Raw genomic sequence first — 15473 nt, forward strand, 5'->3', positions numbered from 1 at the left:
TAAAAAAAATCAAGCACAGAATATTTTACCTGTGTTCATTTGTCACCACCTTGATTTTCTTCCTCTTAACTTTTACAATCAGGAATTGCATAGAATTGTCAATCAGAAAACTGAACTCCCCCACAGAAAACCCACATTTGCTAAGGATTTCCTAACCATTAACCCATTCTTCTCATTGGACTTTCAAAAGACATCATGGACATTACTGGTGAACCTTCACTTAAAGGTATTTTGTAGCAAAGAAAATCTTCAGAAAGAGGATGGTGTCCAAGTTGAGTCTATTGAACTTGGGAATGGAGGGGTTTTTTGTGTAGAACAGCATTCATCACTGGTGTGTGCAATAAATTGTGAGGAGGAGATGTCCCTTGTTAACACAGTGTTAAAACGTGACTTTCAGAAGATGACAACCTGGGATAGTTAAATTCTACCACCCCCTGCTGGGGGATAAGACAGAATTCCACCTCCCCAACCTGCTGTCCTACTGGCTAGCTTTCTCAAAACCCGTACAAAGAAAGACGGAAGTGAGGGGGAAATATGCTTAACCAAGCAAGAAAGTCACAGACCCCCTGAAATTCTAGCTGTTTCAAGGCCTCCGAGTTCAGTGTGTTGGTCAGTTTTTGGTATTTGTAACTCTTTGAATGGACTTTCCTTGTCAGTGGCTACACTTGTATGGGACTTAGCCCTTCCTCCCTAATGTAACCTTACCACGTGAACCTGGGAAAGTTGTGTGAGCTTGGTACCTGAACTCGTGTGCTGGATCCCTCTAGGTCCTGAAGTACCAACAGTAAAATAAAGTAAATTATCCTCCCCCACCCCACACCTTCCCAAAGAGAGGAAAATCCCCCATATGAAGAAGTCCATGTGGTAATAATGTCTTTTCACCTGGTTTAGGATATTTGTGACTCTGGTTGCTGCCTCCTCTATGTGACTTGCCTTTTTCATACCCTGTACCTCAAGTTTCTGAGGAGCAAGCTGTTGAGGAAGGGTCCTAGCCAGGGGGGCTTTCTCTTAGTATTTCAGAAAGTAGGTAGGTTAGATACTTTCTCATATAAGACAGGTAACAAAAAGTTCCCATTGGGCTCAGCCCCCAGCTTAAAGCTTTGATTTGCTCTTGATAAGCCAGGGAGCCGCTTTATTAATTTAAAAATAGTTCAACATTGTGTACAAGTCTCATGTTCTGTAAAATGGAACATTTAGCATCTTTCTCGCCATTTCCCCACTATTTTACTCAGGCTCACTGCTGTTTGTCACTTTCTCCCATTCCAAGCTCTCATCACTTTGCATGGGGGAATCTGGTCCCGGCCGGATTCGAAGACCTTGGAACCTCCGGCATTCCGGACAGACCCGAATGTGTGTGCAGCCTCGAGCGACCAGGGCAGCTTCTTGTGCAAGTCTCTGTGCCAGCTGGTCAGGGTCACCACCACCACAGAGCTTGCCATTGCTGAGTGTGGTAGTGGTCCGGGCTCTTCGTTCTTCTTGCATAACAGGGCGAGTTCGTATAATCCCCCCTCGCTTCCGGCGGGGATGGAAGCTGTCCTTGCAGAGAATGATGCTATGCAGCTCTGTCACCATTTCCTGGCAGATGGATACCTATCATAGAGGAAATAAGCAGAAGTTTTATGATGATGATGTTTTAGAGCGTTTTTAGTGTTTTTGTTTGCCACCCTGGGCTCCTACTGGGAGGAAGGGCAGGATATAAATAAATAAAAATAAGATCGGTTTCTGGAATATTCTGCCACAAGATCACTACACTTTCTATCCTTCTGGTCTCCTGAGGGCTCTCTCAGCTGTTCTGTAACAGCCTGCCTGTTCATAATGTCGCTAGACAAATATTTTTCATTTTTTCTGGCCAAACTGCTCATTCATCTTTGGATCTTGAAGTCCTTACAACCTTATCAGAACTGGAGTCTATCATTTGCAGCCGAATATCTGTGTTTTGTTTAAACCTCACCAACACTTCAGCTTAGTTCTCACTGAGATGATGAATCTGTGTCTGGGTTGTACTCCTTCACTCACTGAATGCTCTTCCCTACCAAAATGCCAATCCAAGTAGAAAACTAGGTATCATGGAGGATTCTAGCTTAGCTTTCTGTGTTAGATTTCTACATGCAGGTTGTTATTGTTTTTTAAATGGAGAACCATTCACTCAAGTAGTGCAGCCCAGACACAGTTTTTTTCCAACCTCAGTGATTAGATATTGGACTAGATCTTGGGTGCTTCATGAAGTCTAGAACTGGGGTCTTAAACATCTCAGGACTTGCCCTTGGACCTTTTGCTGTTCTAAGTTCCGCACTTTACTTAGCGATGATTTATGTCTTGTTCACTTCTTTTCAACTTAATTTTATTTACAGTATGTTCTTTAAGCAGACACACATATAAATTTCTTTATTCATGTGAGATCATTATAACAATGTACCAAGTACACATATCTTCTACATGAAGTGAAAACTGGAGGTATAAATATTATTAACTAGGGTACAAAGTAAAAAACCAAACCTTTTCCCAGGCTCCTACTAAAAACAAAATTAACTATCAATAATAATCATAATCTAACAACTATTACATATAATATTTGTGCAATATATTTATTATTATATTCAGATACTTTCAACACTATTTTAAACATGTTATTAAATTTCTATTATTTATATGACATTTTGTATATAGCTGTACATTTTGTTCCATTGTAAATAATCTGCACTATTGTATAGTATTATAACATAATAATAAAAAACAAAACTATTTCATAGAATATTTGGTAGTACAAATATAAATAAATCACTCTGTACTTATTTAGCCAGTTTGAAAAGAGCATGTTATTTTCTGCAGAGCTTTTAAAATGGTGCCCATGTTAACATAAATTTCTCCTGGCTCTTCCCCAGCTGCTCCAACTCTCATTTGATGTGAGAACTTTATCACTATCCTAAGTTTTTATTCTTTGTCTGTCTGTGTGCATACAGGAAATGTTAGCATGGCAGTAACCTTCCAAAATCTAGCAATAACAATTTTTTTCTGCTAAAAGCAAAAATGTTAAAATGTTTAAAAAACATTTTAGTTATTCATAATTTTTAGCGACTTGAGTAACGCTACTGGGATTTTTATGGTATCATTGTTTAAGATACTCTTTGGTAGAAAAATACATCATTGCAGAAGGGTAATTTTTTAAAAAAGACATTGAAACTATAGTTAATTGAAATTGTAAATAGTAGTGAACCAGCATGGAAAAAGTAAGTTTGGGAAGGGCTGTAGCTCAGTGGCAGAGCATCCGCTTTGCATGTAGAAGGCCCCAGGTTCAATCCCTGGCTTCTCCAGGTAGAGCTGGGAGAGAACTCTTGTCTGAAACCTTGGAGAGCTGCTGCCAGTCAATGTAGACAGTGTAAACAATACTCAAGTAGATGGACCAATAGTCTAAGGCAGCTTCCTATGTTCTCTAAAGCTTTAGAACGCATTGTAAGATATCCAACTTGATTCAAATGGAAGAAAGACTTCTTAAAAGATGCCCCTTTAATACATTTCAACTCAAATGATGATGCAAAGTACTGATACCAAGGTTACTTAATACCTGGTTACTTAAGAGCAATAACGCCATTCCTTGAGAGCAATACTCCATTTTTTCCAGTCATTATACAAATATGGGTTGCCTATATAATACAGAGCCCAATTGAAGGTGTTAATATTAGTCTTTAAAGCCCTACATGCTTTGGGACCTAAATACTCTCCCTCTCCCTCTACCAGCACCTCTCCCTCTACCAGCCTGCCTGGACCCTAAGAGCTGCAGGAAAGACCCTTGCGGCCTATTGCCGAAATAAAACACAGACACCATTGCTTGGGTAAATGATGGGCCACTTTATTTAAACAGAATCAATTGAATAATGAACCTGCAGAAGGGAGATTAAGGGCGGGGCGTTCTGGAGATCCAGGCAAAGCCTGTTAGCAGCTATCGGGCGATCATGCCCTGCCTGAGCCTGGGGGCTGCCCTGTGCCAGCCCCCCCAGCTCCAGCCACACCCTGAAGATGTGTAGGGGGTCCAACCCGCATCACCGCCCCTCGGAGCCCTGAAACTCTGAGCGGATGAGGCACGTTGGCCCCAAAGGCGGCCCGTACCCTGTCCCCGGGCCGTGTAGCCCTGAGCTGCAGGCCTCCGGACCGCCTGTCACCCCCAAAGGTGCCTAAAGGTGTCACCTAGCTGCCCTTTCCCTTTAACCTTTCCCCGCACTTCTTCGCTTGCATCCAAAAGTGACCGTTAACAATACAAACTAAACAGCCCAATCAGCCTATTGACCCCCAGGGGCACCCGTGCTAACCCTTGACCCCTCCCCCCAACCACAGTGTGGAGTAGGCAAAAGAAACCTGCCAGCAAAGCGAGGCAGGCAGGCCAAAAATTCCTAGTCGGCCCCGTAGCGACCAAATGGATCACACTGCAGCAGAGGGAGGGTCGGGCGGGTGCCGCCGAAATTCAAACTGGATGGCGGGAAGCAGGCGGGGCGGCCTTAAATAGCCTTCAGCCGCCCCGCCTCCCTGCCGCGTCACACGACGGCGCGCCAGCGCGCCGTGTGTGCACGCATCCCATCCAAGATGGCGGCCGGGACATCGACAGCGGCCGCAAGCTCGTCCCTCTGCCCGGTAGGTCCCAGGCGCGGAACGGGATTGCGGCCTATTGCCGAAATAAAACACAGACACCATTGCTTGGGTAAATGATGGGCCACTTTATTTAAACAGAATCAATTGAATAATGAACCTGCAGAAGGGAGATTAAGGGCGGGGCGTTCTGGAGATCCAGGCAAAGCCTGTTAGCAGCTATCGGGCGATCATGCCCTGCCTGAGCCTGGGGGCTGCCCTGTGCCAGCCCCCCCAGCTCCAGCCACACCCTGAAGATGTGTAGGGGGTCCAACCCGCATCACCGCCCCTCGGAGCCCTGAAACTCTGAGCGGATGAGGCACGTTGGCCCCAAAGGCGGCCCGTACCCTGTCCCCGGGCCGTGTAGCCCTGAGCTGCAGGCCTCCGGACCGCCTGTCACCCCCAAAGGTGCCTAAAGGTGTCACCTAGCTGCCCTTTCCCTTTAACCTTTCCCCGCACTTCTTCGCCACAGAAGGGGGACAAGCCTCTGCTTAGTCCCCCTTTACCCCACACCCGATAAGAATCTGGTGTAAACCCTTCTGCAGGTCCCTTAGAAAGATGTCGTTGCCCTTGTCCGTCAAATGGACGCCGTCAGGCCGAAACAGCTCAAGCTTGTTGTGGCCCACCTCTGGGTGGTGGATGACAGAACCTCCTAAGTCCCTAAGGGCCCTCTGAATTTGCCTGTTCACCTTTTTCCGTGCCCTGTCCATCCCTCGTGGGTCACCAGCACAATTCCACCTCCTGCGCGGCAGGATGTCTGACCACACTAAGTGCACCCCCGGCCAGCGACGTGCAATGGCCCGGAGGTCACCGCATGCCTGTTCAATTAGGGCCTTGCCCTTTAACAGACCCAAGTCGTTGCCCCCGAGGTGGATCACCAGCACCTGGGGCGCTGCCACTTCCACAGCCGGTTGAAACAAGGCTGGCAGGAGCCCATCCCAACGCATCCCCCGACGTCCCAGCCACCGCACTGCGGCCCATTGACTGAGCCCCAGCTGCGTGCCGAAGCGAGACTTCGCCGCCCTGCGGCCTGCCCAGAACATCATACTGTGGCCACATAGGAGGATGCGTGGCAGCTCCGATCTTGTCCGGCGATCTGTTGAAACAACAACGACATTGGGTAACAATGGGGGGGGCCCCTGGGGGGGGGCAAAATCTAGCCGCTGGCGCCGTGTGTGTCAGCAAGTGGTCTAACGTAGGCCTTGTACGCGTCCGAGGACCACCCGCCCACGGCCTGAAGCCTGTCTTTAGTAAAGCCCAATAGGGCCGCCGTGGAGGCCGCGCCTATCCGGAAGGAGTGTGTCCCGAACTTACTGGGGTCCACGCCTAAGTTCCCCAGTGCGGCCTTCGCCACGGACCAGAACTGGTATCTGGTAAGGGGCTGGGAGTTCCTATGTATAAATAGGTACCCTGACTGCGACCCCCTCGCTGCCACAAAACCGCGCAGGGCTGTTACTGGGCAGAGTTCTTGCTGCCGGCATGGGGCTAATACCACCAGGCGCCCCTTACCATGCTGGTCCGTTTTAGACCGCCTGAGCCGCAGGATGGCCCGCTCTGCCCTCCAGCTGAGGTCGGAGACTAGCAGGGCTCGGAGGGAGTTATCCCTCTTGGAAGCTGCCACCACCTCCCCGATTCGGAAGGCCCCAAAAAACAGAGTGAGGGCCGCAGCATGATATAGCAGGGCCTCGAAAGGGGAAGAACACAAGTGCTTCCACTGTCCCTGCAGGCCAAACAATAGCTCTGGGGAAAAGGGGAGGCGGGCATCCGGGGGGCAAGGGCGCTCGCGGGACCAACCCTCCAGCATCCGGCGCACCCTAAAGTCACCCGTGTAGTCCTGAAAGCCCCGTGCCTTCGCTAGGAAAGCGAGGCCTGAGAGCTTACCTTTGATGGTCCTGACTGAAAGGCCTCTCCGTTTCCCCTCCACGCAGAACTCCATAAGCTGCTCGACCGGGATGGGCCACTCCTGGACGTAACCCCTGGACTCTCTGAAGTTAGATAGATCCCTACCTGCCCCCTGGTAGCTGGCCAAAGTGCTGGGCGCCACAGAAAGGCTTATGGCCCTTTCTGATTCAATCCTCCAATCTCCCATAGCGCTGGGGGGAACACCTCCGGCAGAGCCCTTGCCCACGGTGCCAGCTGGCGAAACTTCTCCATCTGGTTCCGTGATAGAGCATCAGCAATACTATTGTCAATACCCGGAACGTGGCGCGCCAGGAACTGAATATTATAGTGAAGACATTGGAGCACGAATGCTCGCACCAGAAGCATAACGTTGGGGTTTCTAGAGGACAGGGTGTTAATAACGTGCACTGTGGGGAGGTTGTCGCACCAAAAGTGGACTGCGGAATTACACAGCTTGTCGGGCCAGAGGTGTACGGCCACGACGATGGGGAAGAACTCCAAGAACGTCAGGTCTCTGGTCAGGCCCGCCAGTGTCCAGCCCTGTGGCCAGCTGCCGTGGCACCATGAGTCATGCAGAATGACCCCAAAACCGAAGGCACCCGAGGCATCGGAGTGCACCTGTAGTTCTGCCTCCAACAGGCGATCCCTTCTCCATAGGGAGACCCCATTAAAGTCCCGCAGGAAGGTGGACCACACTGTCAGGTCAGCCCTAAGAGCGGCTGTCACCCGTGTGCGGTGGTAGGATCGTGATAGGCCAGCCATGGCATCATATACGCGCCGCAGGAAGGCGCGGCCGGGCGCTACAACCCTGCAGGCAAAGTTCAGCTGGCCTGCCAGCCGTTGGAGAGTGGCTAATGTCACCTTGTTAGAACTGACCACCTCTGAGATCTTCTCCCTGAGGGCCCCCAACTTGTCCTGAGGAAGCCTGCAGCATTGGGCCACCGTATCTATCTCGATGCCCAGAAACGTGATAGCCGTGGATGGGCCCTCAGTTTTTTCGGCCGCGAGGGGGACGCCCAGCTCCCCAGCCAGCCCCGCGAAATGTGCCATGAACGCCCTGCAGGTGCCTGAGTCCGCAGGGCCCGCAAACAGGTAGTCATCTAAATAGTGTACCACTGATTGCAAGCCTGCGCGCCTCTTGACCGCCCACTCCAAGAAGGAGCTGAAGCGCTCGAAAACAGAGCATGATATAGAGCAGCCCATAGGCAATGCCCTGTCCACGTAATATTCCCCATCAAAAGCCAAGCCCAACAGCTCGAAGTCCTGTGGGTGGACCGGGAGGAGGCGGAAAGCAGACTTGATGTCACACTTTCCCATAAGGGCCCCAACCCCGCAGTCCCTGACCATTCGCACAGCACAGTCGAATGATGTGTAGCGGACTGAGCACAGCTCCGCTGGGATAAAGTCATTGACTGACTCACCCTGTGGAAAGGACAGGTGGTGTATCAGGCGAAATTCACCTGGTGCCCTCTTGGGAACGAGGCCCAACGGGGAAACTCTGAGTGAGGGGATGGGTGGTGCAGCAAAGGGGCCCAGAACCCGGCCGGCTACTACTTCCTTCTTAATTTTTTCTCTCAGAACTGATTCCATGCCTTCCACTGACTTAAGGTTGCAGGACATGAAAGGTCGCCTGGGACCTAAATAGGGGATCCGAAAACCCACTGTGAAGCCTTCTAATAAAAACTGGGCATCTAGGACTAGGGGGTAAAGGTGGAGTAAGTGTCGGAGCACGGCAATTTTAATTGGGCTGGGGCCCCTTTCCCTGAGCTGCGCCTGCAGCCCCTGTCCTCCTTGCGCCAGCCGAATCCCTGTTTCCACCCCTGAAGGGGCGGCCCCTGGGGCAGCTAGTGCAGGCGTGGGGGCCCCCACATATGGCACATTCATGTCTGAACCTGCACGGGCTCCGACCGCAAAGGCCACGCGAGCTGAACTCCCAGCAAAGCAGGCGGGGTTGAACCCCCTGCCCCGCAGGCCCGCGGGAAGCAGTTGCTGATGCCTGGCGCGCCAAGAGATGGCCGCTGTCCGCCCTATCGCCTGCCATGGGTCTAGAATGCGCCATAAATTGCAGCCACAGGTCAGCCTCCTTCTTGTCCCAGGGGAGGGATGTATCAAAAGCCGCCCTCATACGGAACGCCTGGTCGTAGTCTAGCCATGCCGTCCCTTGAAACTCCGAGTAGCCCCGGTATATGATATCGAGGTATTTGATTAGTACCGAGGCCCTGTGAGGCTGCCTCTGTATTACCACCCCCATGTAGGTAAGGAATGCAGGCAGCCAGTTAGCCCAAGAGCGCTCTACCCGTCGGCGCTTGGGCCTATCGGGCTCTGCATGTTCTCCTTTATCCTTATCCTTCCCAACCGGCTCCCTGTACAGGAGCGAGAATAGGTCCACATACTCTCCCCTCCATATTCTGTCCTTCGTAGCAGGCAGAAGATGAAAACCCAGTGGGGCAGACGTTTCCCCAAAAGGTATGGCCCCCTCTCTGACTGATCCCAGGGGGTCGGATATCTCTGCAGGGGGGTTGGCAGACAGGGCGGGCTGCTGTCCTCCTTCCGTCGCCGTCCCAGCAGCGAGGTGCCAGACCTGCTCGCAGGCCTCCCTTAGGGGATGCTGCTGCTGTGGCGTAACCTCCCCCCCGCAGGCGGAGGTCCCTGCCTGCCCATATCCCTCGGTTACCGCTGGTGGGGAAAAGGGCCAGTAGGGGTACCCCCAGGGGGCCCAGCTCCACTGCTGCTGTCCTTGTTGTTGTGGCATGATAGAGGACTCACCCTGTGTGCTTTCCGCCGAAGGTCCTTGTGCGGGCTGCATTGTTGGGGCTGCTTGCAGGGTGGGATTTGCGCCTGGCTCTATGCTGGGCGTCCTCGCCTCAGCCCTGAGCCCGGCCTCCAGCACATCCAGTCGCGCTAAGATGGAAGCAACAGCCCCTGCATCAGCACTGTTCACTGGCCGCTGTGTTTTCCCCCGAGACCGTTTGGGTGGTGGGTCCTTCTTCTTCCCTGTCACAGGTTGGTCCCGGGGTGCATTAGGGTGGCTTGAGCCATGTTCTAGGGCTTCCAACCTGGCTAATATGGCCGCCCATGGTGGCCCCTCCCCACTCCTTGCCCCCTCCGCCGCTGGGGGTGGGCATCTCCCCCCTGCTCTGGGGGCCTTTCCCTTCCCTTTTGGCCCCCCTTGTCCTTTCTTGGGCATACTAGAGGGAGATAGGGGGCCCCGCTTGCAAAAAAAAAAAAAAAAAAGGACGTGATTACAAAGCGTTGTGAAGGAGCCCGCCTGCTTATTCAATACCCCCACCCGGCACCCAATTATCCTGGAGGGTAGCCTAATTGCCCTGCACGTGGCAAGGGTTGATGGTTGGGGTCGTGCCCCACCTCCCCCGCGTTAACTAAAATTAACAATTAAATTTAAAAGTTGCCGGCCAAAGGCCGCCTAGCCTGTGGTCCTCGCCGTGCTGGATCCGATCCTGCGCTGCCGCCTCGTCGTGACTGCCCCAGGATCCTCGCCGCCTAGGCCTTGTTGCCCGCCGCCACTGCCTCCCTGTCTCTCAATGAGGTTGGGGGGGGGCGCTCGATGCCGCCCAGCCACCCTGGCCACAGGAAGCCTCCGGAGGCCCACGTGCGCCGGCAGAGAAGCCGCCGCCGAAGCTGCTGCTGCCGAAATTGCGAAGCTGCTGCTGCCGCGATCGCTGCCAAAGGAACCCCGCCGAAGCTGCCGCCAAAGGAGCCCGGCCGAAGCAGCCGCTGAAGGAAGCCGCGCCGAGCCGAAGCTGCTGCTGCTGCGGCTGCCCCGATTGCCGCCGAAATTCAAACTGGATGGCGGGAAGCAGGCGGGGCGGCCTTAAATAGCCTTCAGCCGCCCCGCCTCCCTGCCGCGTCACACGACGGCGCGTCAGCGCGCCGTGTGTGCACGCATCCCATCCAAGATGGCGGCCGGGACATCGACAGCGGCCGCAAGCTCGTCCCTCTGCCCGGTAGGTCCCAGGCGCGGAACGGGATTCTGGATGTCCCAGTGCGAGCTGTGGCTCATTGCGTGGTGACTTGGGATAAGGCTTTCTCTGTGGTGGCACTCTAGCTATGGAATTCTCTTTCTTTAGAGGTATATCTAGCACCATTATTATATGGCTTTTCTTGTTACATGACTGAAGACATACCTCTTCTCTGTGACTTTTGAGGGTGGCCAATTTGTTTTGGTCAGCTGTAATTGAGAAATGTCCATCTATAAGTTTGGGCTTGATTTTAATCTGGTTTTAATTTGTTGCATAGCATTTTTATAGTTGTAATGTATATGCAACTATGTTTGTAAACCACCCTGGGACCACAAATTATAAAGAGCAGTATAGCAATCAAAACAATTATAAAAAATAACATCACCATACTGTCTCCACTGTAACTGCTTTTCTAAATCTTCATTCGTAACTTAAACATACTGATTTAGGTCTGTTAGCACTACAGGGCTTAGCCAGATAATCTCAAGTAAACATTGTGGTGCCAAGAGGAGTTGTGTATGCATTTCCTGGAAGACCACCCTGACCCCCACAACTTTCTTTTTCCATGTTTGTTCATTGCTATTTGCAACCACAATTAACTATAGCTCCAGTATCTTAAAAAAAACTTGTGATGAATAACTGGGGCATCATCACACAACCTATCTTATTTGGCTATGTGATGATATCAATCTGGGCAGACAAAGCTAATTCAGAGTACTTCCTGATTAGACATTGCCCTTGCTCTGAACTAGCTTAATTTGCTAGTGTCATCGTCACATACTCAAATCTTACTTGCTGTGTAATATAACCTGTTAGCAAGGAGATAGTATAACTGTTTTTCAAACAAAAATAGTACACAAACTCTAGCTCATCAGGGTTGTGAAGAGGCTCACAATGCCAAATACAGGGGGTAGAGTGGGTTATCTGAATGTGTGTCAGTGGTGATTTCAGTGTTCCTTCACACAAAATAATTGTAAAACGAATCCCATGAAACATATCCAAAAATGACAGGTATAGGTTTAGGGTGAGCAAATGTTTGTAAAAGGCAACCCTGTTTTGGCTTGGCCATAGTTAACAAGGAAATATCAAGAACTAACTTTGCTCTCCAGTTATTCAGATAAACATATTGTTGCTGGTATGTGGACTTTGTTAAAAGCTGTTGCTTGATAGGATGCTACACATGAGAGTCTGAACCTCAATATGTACCCTTTAAAAAAAAAAAGTCCAATGCTATTCTTAATAGTGCCAAAATGTAAGATAGAACAATATATACTGTTCAGCCAAACCTGATTTTATATTAAATGAACATTTATTACATAATGTGAGAAGAAACATTAACATAATTCATTGTAGTAAGATGAGAAAAAAGTCTTTTGATGTGAATGCAGAGAACACACTTGGTCATTTGAACTGGCAATGTTTAAAAGCAATGTTAATTAGAATGGAAGTCAGCCCAAAATTTATTGGAATGATTAATTCTCTTTATTCATATTCTGAGGGAAATGTGAATCATGTATTGTCAGAAATTTCTTTTGAAATCAAGGATAAAACAGGGTTGGATCTCTTTTACTTTTGTTTATAGTTCTGCTTGAACCCTTTGCTTGGGAGAATCATAAAACAGTAGGTGTAGCATTAGTTCCCAAAATACAAAAGATCAGTCACCTTGCAGATGACATCACTTTTATTTAGAGTAGCTATATTTCATAAAATTAAGACAGAATTAAAGACATATCAGCAAGTTTGAGGCAGCAAAGTTAAGTCAGTAAATCAGAATTATTAGAGATATCTGATAATTTAAAATAAAACATCAATGTTTGTATCATATAAATGTTTAGTAACCCTTTTATTAAATTATATTTATACCCTGCCTTTCATCACAGAACCCAAGGCAGCATACATGTGGTTGCCAGGCACTCTCCCATCCAGGCATTGACCAGACCCAGACCTGCTTAGCTTCAGCAAGGTCATAACCTCATGAGCCTTCAGACCACTTTGCAGTTGTTGAGGTTAAATAAATTTATTAATGGGTCAAAGAGTATTAAGCTAAACTACTTGTTAGTGTTGCATGCTCCCGAACTCTTGGGTGGGAAACTGCAATGGTTTATCCCTTCACCCGTGTACTAAGGTATCAGCATAATTCATAATCACCTCAAAAACTTTGCTTAAATATGAAATAGATGAAGAATTCCTTCAGTGACAAAATACTGGGAAACTTGAATAAATCAAAATTAATGAGGAATGGATTTTTATTATTTATTTATTTATTAAATTTATATCCCGCCCTTCCTTCCGGAAGGAGCCCGAGGCGGCAACTTAGCTATCAGACTAAGTTTAAGGTGTTGGTTTTGGTTTTTAAAGCCCTATGCAGCTTGAGACAGTGATACCTGAAAGATCATTTCACCCATTATATACCCGGTCAATCACTGTGCTCTGCAGGTGAGCCCCTCTTGCAGATACGGTCTTATCAGGAGGTCCATTCCGCACAATATAGAAATTGGGACTTTAGTGTTGTGGCACCTACCTTTTGGAATTCCCTCCCCTTAAGTATTAGACAGGTGCCTTCTCTGTTGCCTTTTCAGCATCTACTGAAGGCCTTCCACTTTCAACAAGCTTTTTAAGTAGAGATCTTTCCCAGTCTGCATCTATATTGGAATGTTTTTAGATGTTTTAATTGTTCATTGTATGTTTGCTCTCCTGGACTTCGTTGGCAGTGGTACTATGTGACCTCCTATTTTCAATTCTATTATGTCAACTATGAGGGCTACTTCAAATGTTAAATGTTCCTACACAAAAACAATACCCACCTGCACTGGGAAGCCACAGTTAATCATGGATCTCAGCATATTGCATTTGAGAGAGAAAGGTTAAGAGATTACACATGACTGATTATACATCTGTTGCTACACAGAAGTGCTTTCCATATGGGAAACTGAATGTGTTTGCAATGAAATACCCAAGTGATACAAGTTTATGCCTGCATCCAGATTATTCACAATCATATTCTAAATTCCACCACTTGATGTTTTTATGGGAGATACCATTCGCTGAAACACTCAATTTTATATAGGATTTTCATTACATTTTAGAACCCATCAGATTGTTCTCCTGGTACCCATCGCTTGCCTATCATGCCACTGGTTGCCAGTTGTATACCGGGCCCAATTCAAGGTGTTGGTTTTAACCTTTAAAACCCTATACGGTTCCGGCCCAGTTTATCTGAAGGAGCACCTCCAGTATCACCAAATATGCCGCCAAACAAGATCAGCCTCACAGGACCTTCTCTCGGTCCCACCGACTAAGACAGCTAGGTTGGTGCGGACCAGGGAGAGGGCTTTTTCGATCGTGGCCCCCACCCTCTGGAACTTACTTCCCTTTGACCTTCGGCATGCGCCCTCCCTACTGACTTTTCGCCGAGCCTTGAAGACCTGGCTCTTCAGGCAGACCTATGGGATCTCTGGGGTGGGTTAGGTTTTACATTGTATTAATGTAAGATGGTCTTCAGATGAGATGTTATGATATTAATAATGTGATGATTATGTATATGAGTAGATTGTATTTTATATTGTATTTTATATTGTAAGTCGCCCAGAGTGTCCGTTCTGTCGGACAGATGGGCGTCTGCTAAATAAAATTTTATTATTATTATTATTATTATGCCTATATCAAATACTAGAATGGACACTCTGGCAAAGACTTACCTCGGAGTGTTCAGAGTGTCGGAGGTTCCATAAGAACTCAAGCATTGCCATAAAAATCGCTACGATTAAACCACATATCAGAACCACAAAGATTCCACCTATATTCTCCATTCCTAGGCCTATAAAAAAAAGAGCAACAACATTAACATGGCAGACAAACATCTAAGAAACCACTTTTTATTCATTTGGTTGAATGGGCTGATCTAGCCCTTTGCTAATTTTGCTAATTTAACCTTGATTAAGAGCAGACCTCAAGCTCAGCTTTCCAACTGAAGTTTTTCTGAGCTTTACTATCCAAGAAGAGTTAATCACATGTTTCAGGAGAGCAAGATTCCACCTTGGCTCAAACCATTTTCCTTTATTTATTTTTTAACAATGTGAGCTAGAATAGACCTAGCTGCACAGGGCAAATCAAACTGTAAGTTTCCTGCTGAATGGCCCTACCCTCTATTCAGACATGTTTAGAGATGGATGTTCCAAGCAAGCACAGTAATACAGTGATGCCTTGGACCTAACCTCAGACATGTGGGACACACACAGTGATAATACAAGATCACCTTCATTGTGATTATCACTGGGTAAGTCAAGAGTGATGTAAAGGTGGAATTCTTCCTCTACTACCAACTTTACTGTGATTTAATGATTGTGGAAAAAGTGTGTTAGTTACATCCCTGCATGTAAACCTTGACCCCACATCAGGGGATAGAAAGATGGCCGTAGGATGTTGGCTGCTGAGCTGCAACAAACTACCAATTTCTAATACTGATCAGTAGATGGTTAAAAGTAATTACTCTTTTAAATCACCTGGCAAATAATTTTCCACTACAGATATACTTGAAGGACAGACTGAACAGAGATAAAGAAAGGGCTTACAGCAGTCAGATAAATTGGTCTCTACAAATACCTTGCCCAGGTCAAGTCATTAGAAACTTAGGAAAAAGAAGAATGCATATATCAACATGTAAATATATTAAAGATAAGGAAGATGACAATGAAACCATAACATTGGGTAGGGTAACACCAGAGCACAGCATGTATTTTGATCTGTGACTATAGCATACAAGTATAGTTATTAAAGTAGGCTAGAGAAGATCTAATCTGAGATTTCCACTTGGTCCTTAGATGTAAATTATGATGGAGTCCTTTCCAGAGATGCTTTTATTTGAAACAGACAAGAGCATAGAACGTTTTAAGGGAAATGAAAGCAGAGGGAAAATCAACTTGACATAGGCTACCTAAGTGACATAGCCAAGAAGTGATCAGGTTTCCACAGCTT

The 15473-nt window shown here is 48.0% G+C and overlaps 1 protein-coding gene across 4 annotated transcripts in view; it reads right to left on the reverse strand.

Annotated features, from left to right (window-relative positions):
* Positions 1–897: 897 nt before the first annotated feature.
* The window catches only part of GRIK4 (glutamate ionotropic receptor kainate type subunit 4), a 452002-nt gene continuing 437426 nt past the window's right edge, over positions 898–15473 (reverse strand). For all 4 annotated transcript variants that reach the window (XM_061592684.1, XM_061592685.1, XM_061592686.1 and 1 more), the window contains 2 exons: positions 14198–14316; positions 898–1590 (listed from right to left, as the gene is read on the reverse strand). In XM_061592684.1, coding sequence (XP_061448668.1) covers positions 1225–1590; positions 14198–14316 — 485 coding nt within the window. In that variant the 3' untranslated portion in view covers positions 898–1224. The remainder of the gene's footprint in view (positions 1591–14197; positions 14317–15473) is intronic.

This window comes from Rhineura floridana, chromosome 12 (genome assembly GCF_030035675.1).
Source record: "Rhineura floridana isolate rRhiFlo1 chromosome 12, rRhiFlo1.hap2, whole genome shotgun sequence".
In the NCBI taxonomy this organism is placed as follows: Eukaryota; Metazoa; Chordata; class Lepidosauria; order Squamata; family Rhineuridae; genus Rhineura; species Rhineura floridana.